Genomic DNA, 18,442 nt, shown 5'->3' with positions numbered 1-18,442 from the left:
ATCAGTGTCATTTTTAGTATCTGATTCAGTGTACTGCCTTCAGCCAGGAGAGTTGGCAGTATTTCTATTTTATAGATGGGGCAACTGAGGCCCCAAATAACACATTTAAGAGATAGGTGGGGTTGATTTAATATTCTCAATCACCATATTGTCAGGGCCTCCTAACTCTTACCCTCTCACCCTCCATCCTTCCTTCCTTCCTTCTGATTGTTATTCTTGTCAAAAGTAAAACATAAAACTATTTACCTGCCATCCTTTTTTTATCCAAGGAACACGTATGCACTCACACAGCTTCCAGAAACCAGTTCCCCTCAGTGTAAGCCAGTTGCTTTAGGGGTGGTGCGGCTTGTATGTGGATGGACACCATGTGTGCGCTGAGCCCAAATTCTCTGTTCTTCTTGACTAGGAAGCTGGATTTGTACCAGGGACCTTTTATCTAAATAGGCGACTCTGGGCTCAGGAGAACAGAGCCGACTTGACAAAGTAGAAAAGAGCTCAGTATTGGTCTGCCCACGCTTTGGGCATGCGTGAGCACTCGCAGCAAAACACAGCTGGCACATCTAATTTTAGCCTCGCCCGCCTTGAAAAGGGACTCTTTAAGGAAATATATTTTCTCTGAAACAATTTGTATTATAATGTAGCAGCTGATAGACATGACAGAATATTATCATTGGTGGGAAAAAACTCTGCCAAGCAATTATGATTTTTGTTCTTTTTTTTAGATGATATCAGTAAAGTGATTAAAGCATCGATGCATCAAAATAATCATAAACAGAGAGACAATGGGAGAAACAGATTTTATTTGTAAAAAATCTGATAAACCTAAGGGGTCACTTCCTTTGATTTTTTTTTTTTTACAAAATGGATGTAATAAAAAAAGTTATTATTTTTGATAGGTTCAGTTGATCAGTCCAATCTGATGACATGTGGCATTAATAGTAGTCATGGAGTAGACCCTAAAATTTCTTCACTACTTAGCATCCACCAGGTTTTCCAGGTAGTAAAAGGTTAGTTTCTCAATCAGCTCTTGGATGCGCCTGGCTGTAGTGTGTTAACAGATTTTGAAAGCATCCGGGACTTACTTTTTTCCCCTTTAACCAGCAAGGTTAGTTCCCCTGCCTTTATTTCTTTTCCTTTCTCCTCCTTCCTTCTTTCGTCCTCTCTTCCCTGTCTTCTGTGTTTTGTTTAGCAGTGTGGCTTACCTTGGAACTTGGCAAAAAGAGGAACAAAAAGCAGCTCTTGTGTGGGGTAGATGGAGGAGGGATAAGAAATAATCCACCGCCCGCATTTGAGTTCTTCAGGTTCAGTTCCAGCGGCAGCAGCGTTGCTGCAAAAATCGTTTGCTATTCGAGATAGCCAGCAGAGGGAATCGGAACTTTGCTTGCAGCAGGGGTTGAAGCAGCCTTTTTTTTTTTTTTTTTTTTTTTTTCTTGGAGGAAATACTGCAGCCTTCTGGACTGCGTACGCTGCTCCCTGGAGAGGCTCTCTCGGTTCCACCCACCGGCTGGAAGGAGGGGAAGTGAATGAAAGGACAGGACAAGCCCCGAACACCATGTCACTCTGGGAGGGAGACAGCAGCAACTAAGCTGTACAAGGTTTTTTTTTTTTTTTCTTCCTTTTTTTCTTTTTTTTTTTTTCTTTTTCCCCTTTCATTTTTCTTTCTTTTTTTCTTTTTCTTTCTTTCTTTCTCTTTCTCTCTCTTTTTTTCTTTTTCTTTAAGGTGGGGAAACAGACAACCAGGAGACAGGAAGCTGATCTGCAAGGATTCGGAGTTGTGCTGAAAAGACTTTGATTTTTTTTCCCCTTTACGAACGCTGGCAATTGACATCACTACAGACAGCCTGGTTAGAGAACAAACTGCCTCATCCCAAGTGGACCCCGGCAGCTGGGGGAAGTCAGGCAAGATCTGGGAAGGCTGTGTGTGGGTGTTTTTTCTACAGATCTCACTCCTCGCCCTTTTTTTTTTTTCCTTTGGTGTGTGTTTTTTGTTTTGTTTTGTTTTTTAAAAAAATTCTTCCTGTGTTGGAACTAGCGAGTGGTGGAGTCTCTGAAGCCTCATCAGTCACCGGGACTGTCAGGAATAGTGGTTTAAGAGGAAGCTCGGCCTGGGGCACTATACCCTGTCATCCAGTTCCCTGCCTCGGAGATAAAGATTCCAGCTACATGGGCAAACGCCTGGATCAGCCACAAATGTACCCCCAGTACACTTACTACTATCCTCATTATCTCCAAACCAAGGTATGGCTTGACCCACGGTCTGGCAATCAGCGTGGTATCGTTCTGCACTTGGGATGGGAAACAGACAGGCGTGTGAATTATTAGTTAACCCCCACCCCCATCACTTCTTCCTGCTTCTTTGAAATTAGTGACATACCAATGGAGTTAATGAGGCAGAGGAAGACATAAGAAGAAAGCAGCAAACCCGGAATTGTAGCTTTCTCTTTAAGGAGAGATAATAGTTTCACTTGAGTTCAGTTCCTTTGTTTTTATTTGGCAGCATAAATGGTCCTGATATCAGGAAAGTCTTTTGCAGATGGGCACGGTTTTTAGAAAGCAGATCACAACAGTGATTATCAGGCACAAGAATATAATTTCAGGGGCTTTTCTGGTGAGCTGTTCTTTGTTTGTGGCTCTAAAAGGGTTTTTCCCACTGGATAGGACGTGCAAGGGTGGGGGTAACTCAAACTTTTAATCGCAGAGTATAGAATGAAAGAAGGCTGTGAGAAGGTATAGGGCTCCTACCAGAGTCTCTGAGAGTTTATTTTTATTTTTAATTTGCCTTGCATATTTTATTTTCTATTGAGGATGATCAGCATGCTACAGACTGCTTTACAATAGATGTTCTTTACTTTTACGAGATCTATTTTTCTGTGTAGCTGCCATGAGGAGGCTTGAGTCTTGAAAAGGAATGAAATGTAACTGATCATAATTGGACTTGAATTGGTTAAATACTTTAGGCTTTATGTGTGTGTGCTCAAATGACCATTAGGGGCCCAGAGGCAAGCCCACGTAAGTAAGCAGTGGGCAGTACCTACCCTGAACTTTATCCTGCAGTTAGACATGAAAGACTCTCAGGTGTGAAATCACTGCTCCAATTTGTCAATTAAATTGGACTTGATTAGGGGGAAAACATGTTAGCGAAGTGACCACCTCGAGTTTATGGGTGATATTATTTTGTATTGTATTAGCATTAGCCAGACTCCACTGTCTCCTTAATACATAAATATGCCGAGAGTGAACAAGGCGTGCCTGAATGATCTATGCTGTCACCAGGACTCGGTGATATGATTAGGGTTTGGTAATTCATGCTGTAGTTATCTGTCATTTATTTTGTCTCATCCAACAATGCCTATTTGTAAACCAGACTGGGAAGCAGACTTTCAGTATTACACGAAATATTATTGCTTTATTTTTTTCTTTTTCAATTGCTTTAGAATCCACCCTGCCCCTCCAAGGTCGACTCACACTGCTGTTTGCCTTTGTGAGCATTTAGTTTGTGCTGCTGATGCTTAAATAGACTAGCCCTCCTGCTCGGTGCCTTAAGTTTTAACTCTTTGGGGGTGTTAGGTTGAGAAGGCTGCCTGCCGTTCCTCAAGGAAATGGCAGAGCAAGGACAAGTGAAAAGGGGAAAATTTACAGTCATTTCTCATGCCTCAACAAAACAAAAACAATAAACTCAAAGGTTGCCTGAAAAATATCAGACATTCCATCCCTTTTACTCATTTGGCTAAATTTTTCCAAGTGTTTCAAAAATTACACTTTGTTTTGGGTCCCTGTTTTCTACTATGGTATATATTCAGAAAAGAAACTTTAGATTGAAATGAATAACATAATTGTTTTTCTGTTTGAGACTTCTTTTAACCTATTACTAACAGGAAATAGTGAATGTTATGCACATTTTTTCAAAGACACAGGGTGCTGGATGAGCTATACTAGTAGAAAGTGTGTGTGTGAGAGAGAGAAAGATGGGGGGTAAAGAGAGAGAGTGGAATAGTGAGGGAAAAGAGGAGCCTGAAAAATAGGGAGATTGTAGATATCTGTTTTGGAGTTCTACGTAGTTTAGTGTTGTATAGACAGGCGGCATCTGGATCTTGTTACTCTCAAGCTAGCCAACACCATGAACTTCTGGAACATTTTTAAAGAAGTTAGATCCATTAGGCGTCCTATGTTGATATTTGGATAATCAGATCACGATAGTAGGGAATATAAGATCAGCTATTTTGCCTATCATGATAGTTCATATTGATTATTATGTTGTAAAATGTTGACAATGCTTTGAAGTTGTCCTATATTGTTATGGTGGCTCTGAAATGACAGACATTAATAGCATTCCTGGAAGCTGAAGATGAGAAAACGTGCCCTGTTTTGAAACTTGCATAGAGAGGAAATGAGATGAAGAGTCAATGTGCAATCATATTTTAAAATGTGGGTACTGGGGACTTTCTGACAGGGTTAATACTATACAATGAAGTACCATCATGTTTCAGAGTAATGGGAAAACAACTAGGTTATTTCCACATCACTTTTTGTTCCTTCTACACTTATACCTCAAAATATAATTTATAATCATTTGAAATGAAGTACATGCTGCTTATATTTATTTGGTAAGCCTGGGTGGAATTCACAAAATCCACTCTTTGTAGCCTTGGCTTGGAGATATAATCCAATTTGAAATTCATAGCTATTTAAAATGATGCTGATATGTCAAGAATACTTATGTTTGATGAAAATAGATTCTACGGTAGGTAAAAATCACATTCTGGTGATAACATATCTTAAATTTCTCTCTTAATTGAGGTAGGTTTTCTTCCTGCCAATCCACAAGGGCTATTTACTATCATTAGTTTTTTGGGGAAAATCTTCATGGGATTTTAAAGGATTGAAATGTTTATTACTACATTATTTCAGAAAATGCACACATGCTGAACTCTCTTTTTCTACTTGTGTAATGATAAATACCTTTGCTATTTTTTAATGATAAAACAAAATGAAAATGAGATTTAAGAAATAAATGCAGATGTTTCCATTCCCTGGAATACATAGTAAAGTTTTAGAAGAACTTGTGACACTTCCCTGCCTTCTCTGCTCCTATTATTTTCCATTGCATTGGAATGAATCTCTCAACTTTGTTTCTTTAAGAGTAAATGTTTATGCTCCTTCAAATAATTTTTCAAATCCTTAAAATGTTTTATATTAGAAAAATATACGTGTAAGTTAAGATGAAAAACCCAGTGGTTGACTCATATCTATAATGTGTAACAATATTATTATCCTATGCTCCCTCTTTTCACACCTCACATCTTTAAAAAGTTGTCATTTGTCAATTTTCTTTTTGATTTTTTTTTTTTTTTTTTTTAACCAAAAGAAGCAATTTCAAGGAAGAACATTACTTTGGTTAAGGAATAATGAAGAAATCTTAGTGATATGTTGTAATATTTAAATAAGAAACAGCTGGATGAAAAAATAGTTTATCAAGGCAAATTTGCTGTTTGGAAGGGACACCCAGAATAATCAGCAAGTTTTAGAGAAAGGGGGCTCAAAAAATAGTTCATTAGCTTAATGACAAAATACAAAATGTTTGATTAGTTGAAATCCAACATTTTTCAAGTATTTTATCACCCTTTCCAAAAAAAACCCAACCTGTTGCTGTTGAATTATGAGATCCCAGGTGAATTTCATTCTGAATTTTTGAGGTACTTGCCGGGGTGGGGTGGGGGGTGGGGGTGGGGGTGGGGAGTAGGTGGGAGTGGACGGGGTGGGGGGTTCTTGAAAAAAAGTTAGTCAAACTAGATAAGCTAAAAAGAAGAAAACCTGGTTACAGCCTGGTGAATTGATTTTTTTTCCAGCTGAGAAATAGATATTTCTCTCACATATATTTGGAAAACTTTAGTCATCTTCATAAAACTTAAAAAGTCACCTAAGCACACACAGCAAGTTTCTCCTTTCTTCCTTTTCCACACCCTTACCAGTTCACTATGTTTCTACCAATCCAGTGCCCAGTTGCTAATGATGTTGCTCTCACATGAATTTACTGCATTCCCTTCTGGTTCCCCAGAAGGTCTTGAAGAAAGAGGTTCAGACTAGTGGACCCAAATAGAATTTCTTGGCTGGTGGTATTCAGATTGTGTTCAGAGCCTGATATGAAGAAGGGGCCAGGTGTAAGAAGTAATTAATCAACTGCACATTGATTTCAGGCTGAATATTCAACCATCTGCAGCCACCCGTCTCTAAAAGTCTAGCTGAAGCACAATTGATTGTGCCATAGCATGAGCAAACACTTGAAAACACAAGTAGGTGAAGGAAGAGAGGCTTCTACTACGGAGCAAAGAATATTCTTAAAGATGTGAATGTACAGATCCTTCAAAAGCAAAACAAAACAACCCTGTAACACCCTCCTTACGCATGAAAATGTAGAAAATCTTGCAGAGGGAGGGAATGAGTTTAGAATTTCCTTAGTACTTCCTGCCTCAGATTTGCATTGATATCCAGAGTTGGTAACTTGCCAGTTGTTTTAAAACAGCCTTGAAAACTCCAAAGTTCTGTTTTCCTTTGAAAGCCTGAAACATACAAAACTGGTTTTCTAAAATCTTCCAGCGACAGAATTTTTAGCTACAACTCCAAATATTTTCTTTCGCTTCAGGGGGTAATATAATAGCATGAAACTATGATAGCATGAAACTACGATAAATCCTGTTTGTCTCACTTTAGACTGTATGGAATTTTTAATTGGTTTCAAATAAGAGGAAAATAGAAGGAAGGGGCCATCCTTGTTTCTTAGTTTTGTTTTTTTTTTCTTAACTCCCCCAAGCCTTCATTATCAGTGGAATTGGACACAATCCCAATGCATGTTTTGCTATTTGTTTCCATGATACAGACATGGTTTTTACAACACTAAGTTTGGTGCCTACTTAAAAGGAGTAGAAACGTAAAAAGTTCATGGTATTTTCTTCTCTCCAGAATGGATTCAAACTTAAGGAAAATATCATGTATATTTAACAGCATCTTTCTAAAGCATTTTCCTTTCACTTTCTTTCAATTTGGAAAAAAAAAATAGCATAAAATTATTTCCATGAAGTAATAAAATGTATCTGAGGGCTGGGGGTAGGGATAATTTGCAGGGAGGGAGACAATATAGAAGGGAGGATGCAAGTTCATTCCAGGTCTTTCTGGCTTCAGGAATTCTGGAAAGCTTCATTTTTGCACTAATATGATTTTACACAACCTTTTTGACATTATCAGTCTTTTGGCAGCTAGAGTTCAGTCACGATTATGCCCATGCCAAATTCTGAAATCAAACCAAAACAACAAAGAAAGTATTTTCTTTTAAAATAAAACTTTTTTAATGTCAAACTTTTTATTCAGAGTAAATGGTTGATGTTTATTCAAAATTGGCTTCGAGTACTTCATTGAAATTGTTTTGTAACAGTCTCATAAGCCACAGCTGTATGTGATTAAATAGTGTAATATCAAAAGCATGTGAGAATAGACGTTTTTATGCTATAGCTATTGCACAGCAAGAGTGCAGATGGAACTGAAGGGAGACCAAAAGCGAAAATGTATTCATGTGGTGTAATACGTGTGTTGAGGATATGTGTTGCTATTTTTTGCAGTAGTGGGAAAATGTTGAACTATTTTGAATGTGCTTAGAAAATATCCTCTCGGAAAACGGAAACAGACATATAATACCATTTTTAAAATATGGAGTGGATCATGCCATTTAATTAGAAAACACATCGGTGCTGAATAGATCTGAAACCAATTCAAGTGGAAGAATGAAAATTATTCCCATTGAGTACACATTCAAAAAGCAAAAGTGACTTTCTCATTTCTGTTTTGAAATTATACATTTTTTTTTACTACTTTATGGAACTGTTGTAAGAAAACCTTCATCTCATTTGTACCTAAAGAAAAGTATTAGGCAATAAGAATCAGCAACTTACAGATGGCAAAATAGGTGGCAGTATATTGCTTTTTAAAGATATTTGGAAATATGATGCTATTCAGCGTTGTATAAATATTGCTCTTTTCTTACCAGTGTTAAAAATTACAAAGATACACAAGGACATACAACTTTTGCTTCTATTTCTGTAACAGAGATGTTATCGTAAAGAGGTGTCCGGTTTTAATGAGGTGATTTAATACAGTGTTTTTGAAATAATATTTGTTAATAAAAATTAATAGCCTCTAGCTTCCTAGAGATAATAAATCTATAGGATTAATCATACTAATCATCACCACTACTCATATGTGATTGTTTTCAGGGCCTTGAGAAAGCTTATAGAATTGGCTATTTTTAGATTTCAGATTTTAGACAAAAGTAATTTTAAAAAGAAAAAGAGAGTGGTAGACTGAGATGAGTTAAATTTTGCTTGGTTTTGTTTTTATTTTTTTTTCTTTTAAGTTGATATTGGCCGATAATCTGGTCTCATTAAAAATGTTTTGTTTTATCCATGTAGGTTTATTAGGGAGTATATATTATGTGGAATCATGAATAAAATTTTAATAATTCAAAACCAATTCCTAATAAATATCAAATTTCAAAAGTATGGATAATAAAAGAAAGATAATAGATCCTATCATTTTGTGGGGAAATTCTCTGATTTGTATGTCAATGCATTGGTTTCTAGGTTGGGTTCCTTCACTATGATCCCTTCCATTGTGAGATAGCTGAGCCTGCTTTGGTATCTTAGTGGTATCTTCAGGTGACCTCGGTTTTCTGTCATTCATGAGTTTTTCTTTGGTTCCTGGATGCTTTCCACAGAGCAGATCAAATGCTGCTTTACTGGCTCTCTGGTGATCTGAAAAATTTAACTGTCTTCATCCTTTCACACATCTAAATCCAGGGCACTGAGAGAAACACGTCCATCACTTGGGAGTGGGTGGATAGCAGTTCCCAGGAGTGGAACAAAATGACAGTCATTCTTTAATCGTGACCTTTTCCAGCTTTATTGTGGTAGTTACAATTTTTCTTCTGAGTGGGTAAAATTAAGGTGTATTCAAAAACTTAATTGTGATAGTATGCTTTACTTTTCCTCATTTAACTTCCTCTCTACGGGTAGTGTAGAGCTAAATGGTTATGCGTGTTTGGCTAAACCAGTTGAGGTAACGAAGGAGACTAGAATTGCCGCATTAAAATACTGACAACTTTAGTTTCATGAATGATTATAAGGAGTCCGTGTAAATATAACAATTAATGAAATATTATTTCGACTGAATCCAAAACCTACAAATCCGCAAAACCTACAATCTCTGAATCTCAGAATAGTAGCCTAGAAAACATGGGAACTGAATACTGTGGTTACTACAGTATAGGGCATTGTAGGAGGGAAATAACTTCCCAAGGACATATAAACAAGAAAATTATCTTTTCTAGTTTTTCTTTTGAGATTTCCTTCTTGTTTTTCAAAAAGCCCCTGTTAGCTGAATTAATGAAAGCAAATGACATACGCTATTTTAAATTATTATTTAAGCTTTGAAAAAATCATACATTATTTTCATATAACTTAGTCCATAAGTTGCTATTATGCTTGCTTCTCTGAGTATATTTGGAGTATAAAACAAGGAAGATAATCCTTTGGGGAAATTGGTTTGTATTCATATCAGTCTGTGTGTTCATTTATTCATTTGCGAAATGGGTGAAATAACCCTGACCTCAACAATGTATTATAGTGGCCTCTGCTGTGGAAGGTATGAAGTTGCTGAGCTGTTAAGAGAAGGGTGGTCCATAAATAAATAGCAACGTTATCATTTCTGAAGCCCAACTGCATATTTTTATTTACTTTATTACAGACTCAGCTCTGAGGTGGGTAGCTTGTCTTTAACACAGGAGAGTTTAGGAGCTCCTCAAATGCATAAAAGCCATTTCTATTTGCTGAAGCATAGCTCTTCACCACTTAATCATTGAAAATTATGTTGTAGAAGAATATTTAGTGATGGGGGAATGTTTATAATGCATCAAATGGTTAAAACAGTTAACTATGTTCCTAATATTATAAAAGCATAAAGAATCCAAATATAGACACATAAAAAGGCTTAAAGAAAATATATCAAATTCTCAAGGAAAATAACAAGCAAATGGAACCCTGAATTTTGTTTCATGAATGATAAATACAAAAGTGAGACTCGACTACATGCCTTATTAGTCAAGGGAACCCTAATAGTGCCCTTTCCTGTTGTGTGGACAGTAAGGTATAATAGGAGAACAGTAAATCTAACAATATTTTAAGTTTTAGGAGCTGATTTTTAAATTTGTTTTAGACTTAACTTTCCTATCATTATATTGTGAGGTTAAGAAATTGGTATATATTACATTCAATATGCTAGATGCAAATGATCTTCTGGTCATCCCACTCTTAGCTGATAATTTTCAAGCTGAATATAGATCATGCATAGAATTTAATAAGGATTTTTTTTAGAGACAGCTTATTGTTTTTTAATCCTATGTACTACTGCTTAGTCATTTTCGCTGATTGATGACAATTTAATGAAAAGTGAAATAGAAAACAATACTAACTATCTGGTTTTCTGGAACTGGTTAAGATATATTGAAAGTTTTTCTTATGTATGTGAGTCATATTTGAGGCTATTGTTGATGTCTGTAAATTCTCATGTTGCTTCTTTTAACAGTTTTCAACCATGTAAATGGTATTTTGACACCCAATATGTAACTTAAAATTAAATAACTTAGAATTCAAGCAAATATATTTTTAACTAGTTTTGAGTAGGTGAAGTATTTGAAGTATTTAAGAGACTTGGAATGATTTTGGTGACATTATTTGCTAATAATTCATCTCATCTCCATCTTCATGTAAAATTTCAGAGATTGTTTTCTGGGATACTCAACAAATAAATATGTGACAGACCTATGGCCTTTAATTTCTTCTTGAAAGTTGAGAAAACCACATTTCATTTTCTTTGACTTGGTGGGAACTACCCTTGGAGGGTGGTGACAGTTCATGGATTAACCCTGGTATCCTGTCCATTACCAATGTACACCAATTCAGACTGCATGTTTAGAAATAAAAATATTGCATTTTTAGTCATAGGTAGGGAATCCCGGAAAGAATAAAATTCTGATGTCCTTTTCTCAATTTATTTCAAAAAATTAACCACTGCTTTTAAACTTTATTATTTACCTGTTTAGGACAATTGGGCTTCATGTTAGCAATGGAAGTTTCTCTTTCTGACTCGTGTTTAACTTTGTTGTTGAGCTGGAAAAACACAAGAAAAGGCCAGTGGGAATAGAAGAAAGAACATGGAGGAATTTCTCTTCAAGTTTTGCTATTTCCTGTAACAATAGACACTTTTTGAGGCCTCCATTCCACATCCAAAGACACATATTAAAGTGCACTAACATTCAACACCAAATTTAATTATTTCACAATAATATGTTGAAAAAGCTTTTATAATTTTGCTCCTGAAACTCTGTGTCCAAGAAAATTTAATTGATACGTATCTGTGAATTTGGAGACATCTTGCATACATGAATATTCTTGCAAAGTGAAAAAAACCTAATCTACAAATCTTTTTGAGGTACAAAGAGATTATTAGAAGACTAAGTGGAACAACGAATAAAGTTGACAATGTATTATGTTTTGTAGATATGCATATAAATGTTTATTGATTTGGGTTTTGCAGTTTTTCTTTTCAGAGTTTGGAGGCAATGCGTTTGTTTCCTTGCACCAGTGTCTTTGTAGGTCTTTAAGATGGTCAGAGCATCTAAAAAGCTGGCCATATCTTTCACTATTGTGGCCTTTTGGCACTCAAGATATCTCTGTATTTTAGTAATCCCAAATTTCCGGGGAGGGACATGTGGTAGAACAGCACAGTGTGTTGGAAAATGTTATTAACATTCTTTGGCTAAAATATTTCAAAAGCAGACACATTGGATTGACCTTTGGCAGTGAGAGCAACTGGGAGTTCCAGATGTGGGTGCCAGGTTCACAGAATTTTTTATTGCATAATTGGTGAAATTGTTTACTAGAGACAGAGCTTAAATGTAACAGGTGTTTCCCTAGGGCACCCTCTTAGGGGAGTAGGCAAGAGGCAAATCAATGGCACAATACTTATTCTATGGCATAATTTTTCTCAATTCTTCTGTCTCAAAATAGGGTCATAGGTTTTTTATATGTATTAAAACTGACATTTCTTCCTTTTCCCCAGTTCTCACGGTTATTTACCTAGGATAATAACATCTCTTGGTGTCTACAAGTCTCTCTCAGTCCTGGAGAATCTACGTGCCTTTTAAAGAACACATGTCTCTACAGGTACGCACACTGCAGCTAGACCCACCATCACTCTCACAAGTGGTTGGGCAACCTGAAGATACTGCTACTCCAGCCATATGCCAAGTGTGATGGTTTCCTTCATTTTCATTCTTATCCCAGTGTTACAAGAAAATCAAGATCCCAAGCCTAGACATAGCCATCTTCTCCAATCTTATTCAGGAAATAATTTTTTTCTGTCTGTAGCCCCATAGATATCCTTATACCTGAAAATTCACACCATCCCCCAATGCTGGAGGGCGAATTCTCTCATAATCACCCTATGTTTTGATTCTCTATCTAATTACTCAGTTTTTCTTCCCAGCCCTCTAGACAGATCTCACTGAATTTCATCAGCAGATGCAATGAATCAGCTTTGATTGTCTCTCTTACACATAAAACAACAACAACACACACGTGCACATACATTCCTGAAAACCTTAACGCTTATTTTAATGGTTCAGATTTTCTCTGAGGCTTTACGACCACAGAGAAATATGGAGAGGCAAAGTGGTCCTAAGAAGACACATTCCTGTTCTTCCCAGTTATAATTTATTTTATTTTATTTTACTTTGCTGCTAGTTGGTATCACAAAGGGGTGAGTCTTACCAAAATAGAAGTAACTACTATTTTTTTACTTTCTTTCACAAATATTATAGTACCTTCTCATAATCTGAGATACATTGACGGTATATTACACAAGTTAGCTATCTACTCTCTTTTTTATGTCATTCTTGATAGCATCTTTTGGAAATCTTATTGATTAATTCTAATTCATCCCAAATAATTTCATAGTAGTCGTTTAAACTGTGAAGAGTCTTATGAGCCTCAAAGCTTTTAGTGATGAGGCTGTCAATAGCAGCGTAGTAAAAAAAGAAAAAAGATGACAGTTCTACAACTTTACCCAGTTATTTATAAGAAACACGAAGAAAGATAAAACAAAGAGAAGAAGAAACAGAAAATGAACTAAAGAGAAAGATTAAGGGTATCAGGGCTCAAAGTACTTTTGAACATTTCTGGAATGTGACAACTTGTTTTCCTTTCCAAAGGCAATGGATAAGAGCTGTTTAGCAAGGAAAAGGTCATTTACAAACAGAAGAAAGATGTTTGGGAAAAAACGTCAATGTAAATATAAAATTTGATGTGGAGGAGTCCTGTAGTTGAGACTTTTGGTCTCTTAGGAAGAAAATTAATGCTTATGTAGACAATTAGTGTTTTACTTTGTTTTTGCACTTGTTGCAGCACTCAGTAATAGCCAGCATTTGCTTTTGTTGTTTTGACTTACTCATCACTAGTTCTCAAGGAGAACCTGTATAAAAGCCTTCTTGATGCTTTTGATTGGAAAGAGGGATGGTTTTCAGAAAGAGTCATTGGAATCAAGTTTTAATGTGTATTTTTGATTTTCTGTATATAACATATTCATATACGATCTGTATATGCTCACAAATATAACCAGGAGCAATGTTGTTGTTGTTCTGTTTGGAAAGAATCTCGTTCTGAGAAGGAAAAAGCGACATTAGTTGTGCAACCAGCAAAGCCGTATTGCCATGAGAACCACACAGTACCAACTGCTTATTAAACAAGAGTGAAGTCTGAGGCCACTAATGTGCCTGAGGACCAAAAGAGCAGGTCAGTTGAGGATGTGGGTGCAGTCATGCTTACTTACTCTGGGCTAACATAAGCCTTCGTTAGAGGGGAGGAGCCTGGTAAAAGAGTGTCTAGATTTCAACATGGCCCATAAAAGGCTAGCTGTTATTGTTATTATTCATGGTCCATCTTTTCTGCCAAATTCATTGTATGCATTTCTCCATCCTTGTTTTATTTAGGATGGCTGGCTGATGCAACCTTGCTTTAACATTGTGTCTTCTCCATCTCCCTGTCTTTCCCAGATTGTCCTTCCTAGGGCTAATATTTTTATTTCTTTGTTGTAGCTTCTACTCCTGTAGCCCTTTCTTGCTTGCCCTTTTTTATTCTATTCTCAAGTTTTCTGCTATGGATTTGCCTTCTTTGTCTCTCTGCCCTCTGATCCTTAAATTCTGCTTCCTTCTTTTTGTTCTCTCAGCTTTCAGTCTTTTCTTGATTTTTTTTTTTAATTATTGCTTTTTATATGTTTCTCTGTTTTTTTTTTTACAAGGTACAGTGGGATTGGGTTTTAATTTATCTTTTTTTGCTTAGATGTAAATTTATTTTTGGCTTTTCAAACATAACTATACTCTTCCAGATCATATTTGTGTCAGAGTTAGTCTGTAAACAATCTGAGAACTGGGACCACAGTTTTCATCTCTGAATGCCCTGCAATATATAGTATGGTGTATGATGCAGATTAAGTTCATAAGAAAAGGTTTTCAGAAGGTATTAGTCTATCTTGTTTTGTGTGTCTTGTACATTGGTCCATTGCTGAAGGCAGTGCTTTTTTGAACCAGAGTTGCTTAATGTCATCTTCACCTCTGTGATGCTTTATGTCAAAAGACATCTTTTTTTACATGTCCACATGGATACAATCTCTTGGGGTCCTATCTTTTTCACATTAAGCACATGGGTCACTTGGCTAGTACCCTGAGGCTGTTGGCTTGAGTTGGGTTACATTACTAACTAATGGGACAAACCATAAAACACAAGATGAGTTAAGTCAGAAACTGTAATAGGAAAAAAGAAAAAAAAAACATAGTACTGCATTATAAGTTGCTGGCAAGAAAGTCAATACACGTGCCAACTCAGTGAGGGGCAGAAGTGGATTTCAAAGACAGACTAAGTAGCCAGGATTTGGAACTGGGAGATGAAAGTAAGCAAGTATGTCAGGATTAAATGGTAGTGGTGGTGGTCTGGAGAAGACTGGAGAGGCAATTCCTCAGCAATTGCCAAGAATATCAGCTCTTATATGTGGCTTCCTTTTATGGGTTGGCAGAAAGTTGGACATATCAGGAAATTAACTTAGCTTGAAGAACTAGGAGATGTTCTGAGTTTTAGGCCCATCTTTTTGTCAATTTTGTTTATTCAAAATCCAGGGTCTTGACTAAAGTAGTTCTTAATATTGAACTGTTAACCAATTTTGGACTATAGTCCGGGAGTAACCAGCCATGCCGTATACCTATCCAAAGCAATAACCAGATGGGTTTTTTAACTCAGAATTTTGAAAAGACTTCAAGTATCAGGTAAAAATGACAAAATACCCATTTTAGAAAGAAAACAAAACACAATTTCCCTGTACAATTACCTATGTGGGTATAAAGACATATCTAAACTAATGCAAGATGATGTTAGATGAAATTCTGATGTAAACTTCAAAGCTTTTCTCACTAAGGAATATCTGAAAACAATAACCCTGTTGTGGCTAAGAGTACAAACTGTGATTTTGGTTTGGACTTCTCTTGATTTTTCCAAATTGTGCTGAATCTCCTATGTTTGTTCTGCAGTGTTCTCCTCTATCATACTTTTTTTTTTATTGCATTGAGGTCCTTATTCCCAATTGCAGAAAATTTTATATATATATATATATATGTTTCATGAAACTTTAGGGAATTTTTTAATTTCAAAGTAATGCATATTTTGCATATCTAGGGAAATAATTCAAGATACAGCAGGAAAATGTTAATAGTCTCCCTCAATACACTACACAGGTCTTCAAGAGCTCTCTGAAATAACTAATATTAATAGTAAGGTGTGTGTCTTTTACAGAATTCTATATGCTCTTGCAAATATGCAATCTGACATATGAGATCAAATTGAACAGGTTAACTACTTTTTCAATGACAAACATAATTTAGATATTCTTACCAAGTTGTCAGATATTTCTGTTTTTTTATTGTCAGATTAATTGTTCCTACTTTATTTGTACCACGTTTTATGCAAGTGTTGCCCATAGGTGGACATGCATTTTATTGCCATAATTTTGCCAATATGAATAATTCTAAAATATATATTCAGCATACTTATATAAATACTAAAAATGAAATCTTTCTTCTTCTAATTAAGTTTACTTCCTTTAAAACACTGAAAATTGCCATGATGAGTTTCATATTACAGAAGGATTAACATCTCTCTTTGGCCCAAAAATTCTGTGCCCTGCAAGGTTGTCCTGCCCCTCTGTGTTTTGATGACAGGGTTGTACTCTGCTTCCTTTGGTAAGAAGATGGACTTCCTGATTGAAGTACAAGCTGAAAGGGAACCCTCACATTTGGCAGAAACAGGAATATCTTCCTTCCTTTGTGACACTATCACAGATCCCAACAAGTGCTTGGGGTCAGCAATTCTACGATCTCATTACTTGTGGGCTGCTCTTGTGTGAAAGGTCAGCTTCCTTTGTCTGCCACCTTATATACAAAGTTAAAAGGGCAGCAGCAGTCAAGGACAATGTTAAGCAGCCCAACTCTTCCTAATAAATTTCAAAGCCCACTGAAATGTTTTTGTGCTAGAACACATATTTTTTTCCAAAGGCTTTGGGAATCAGAATTTTTATTTTTACATTATTATCTTGGGAATGTGTACAACTGTATTTCTTAACAACCCTCATCTGTTGAACTTGTTTGGTGCTACTTAATCAGTGTCAAGTAATGTCATGGTTTATCAATTGAGCTAGAAAAAGTTACTCTGGTAAATCTAATGAACCTAGGTTAAATCTGTTGTTTTCTTTTTTCTCCCCTGTACTTGATATGTTTCTCACTTTTAATTCAAATGTTAAGATCAGAGCATGACAATAAAAAGAATAATATAAAAGTTAACCTATTTAAGATGTGATGCTGGGATGACACAGAAATATTTACTACCTAAAATATGTCTAGAAGATGGGAGATCATAAAGCCTCAACAGTTTCTTCTCCTAGAAGAAAAGTTAGACCAAGAATGTGTATTTCTCATAGTAGTTAATCCTCTTTACATAGTCATATTTCATAGAACTTAATCATATCTTTCCAAGTTTGATGGCCAAATCTCACATGCTTTGGAAACTCAGGGAGTTTTTCCTTCCCAAGGACCTGAAAAGATGACCTTTTTTTTTTTTTTTTAACACTTTGGTCAAATTAGCATTTTTTTTAACTACTGGAAGACTCACCATTTTTTAACCCACACTTAAAAATCATTAATATACTTAATATACATTTAGTGCAAGTAGAAACATTTTAACGAAGTCTGGAAAAGGAATTTAGTAATCAGAAATGAAAACAGTGTGGTTAGGTGAAAGGACTCTGAGTGTGCTAGTAGAATAATAGGTGTGGGAGGTCCAATTTTTGATTCTGCAACTTGCTTTAATACCATTTCCCCGGAGTTTCTTTAGGTTTTAATATTTCAGCTTCTTGTCACTTCTTCCCATTACAAGAATATTTAGTTATTTGGTAAAAATGTCTTGAGGATCAATATTAGACTAATAGTAATGTGTTTCAGGGTTCTGTGAAGAATGCCAATATATTAACATATTATGAAGGTGATAAAATATAAATAAGAACCATTAACTCAAAGAGATTGTTATTAGTGATAATGGTAAGGAGAGGGCAATTGAAAAGCTTGGAATTGACTTGATACGTGAATATAATGGAGCACAAATCCTTAAGATGGCTCAGATCAATGCTATTCATTGAAACATTTCTTTGCACTTCCATTATGCTTCTCCACATCCATCTCCGCAATCAGCTGAATTGAAATCATATAGAGATTTGCTCTCAGTATTTCTTATACTTCTTACATGAATTTTCTTTATTGTTATTTTGTTTTGGAAAGGAGTGCAAGTCTGTCTCAGCACTCTATTCAAAACTCACCGTATAGTCTGAGATGAATATATTGGAAAATTGTCTGGTTCTTACATTGCTATATTTCACAATACTTGTACTTTCCTCATTTAAGTTTCCGGGATGCCTTTTGTCCCCTAGAGTAAATAAATTAGAGGGGAGAAAAGGTGTCATTTTCTTGCAGCCAGCTTACAGAGTGTCAGCCCTTGCCTCCCTAGAGTGAAATCTCATGTTTAAAAATGCTGTGAGTGAGGCCTGCACTGGCTCTGGGTGTGGTATTGGGTTTTAACTAGATAATTCTTCAGACTATTCACTGGGAAATGAAGGAATGGAGTTTTGTTTTAGTTTTTTTCAGCTTAGCATTGAGCTTTCGAATATCTTCAAACTTGCTCACATTTAGCATTGCTAACTTTAATTTTACCCTTTTGTTAATCTTCCTTCAATTACTATGATTGCCTTTACC

At 35.9% G+C, this 18,442-nt stretch overlaps 1 protein-coding gene across 19 annotated transcripts in view; it reads left to right on the top strand.

The window, feature by feature from the left end:
- The first annotated feature begins 409 nt into the window (after nucleotides 1-409).
- Nucleotides 410-18,442, top strand: part of RBMS3 (RNA binding motif single stranded interacting protein 3) — a 764,097-nt gene continuing 746,064 nt past the window's right edge. For 6 of the 19 annotated variants that reach the window (XM_054479608.2, XM_054479604.2, XM_054479601.2 and 3 more), the window contains exon 1: nucleotides 1,438-2,238. In XM_054479608.2, coding sequence (XP_054335583.1) covers nucleotides 2,164-2,238 — 75 coding nt within the window. In that variant the 5' untranslated portion in view covers nucleotides 1,438-2,163. Of the gene's footprint in view, nucleotides 2,239-18,442 lie in introns of all 19 variants that reach the window. The other 13 variants (XM_063662101.1, XM_063662093.1, XM_063662097.1 and 10 more) reach the window with 8 other exon arrangements.

Source organism: Pongo pygmaeus, chromosome 2, assembly GCF_028885625.2.
Source record: "Pongo pygmaeus isolate AG05252 chromosome 2, NHGRI_mPonPyg2-v2.0_pri, whole genome shotgun sequence".
NCBI classification, from domain to species: domain Eukaryota; kingdom Metazoa; phylum Chordata; class Mammalia; order Primates; family Hominidae; genus Pongo; species Pongo pygmaeus.
This window is presented reverse-complemented; position numbering and strand designations above follow the sequence as displayed.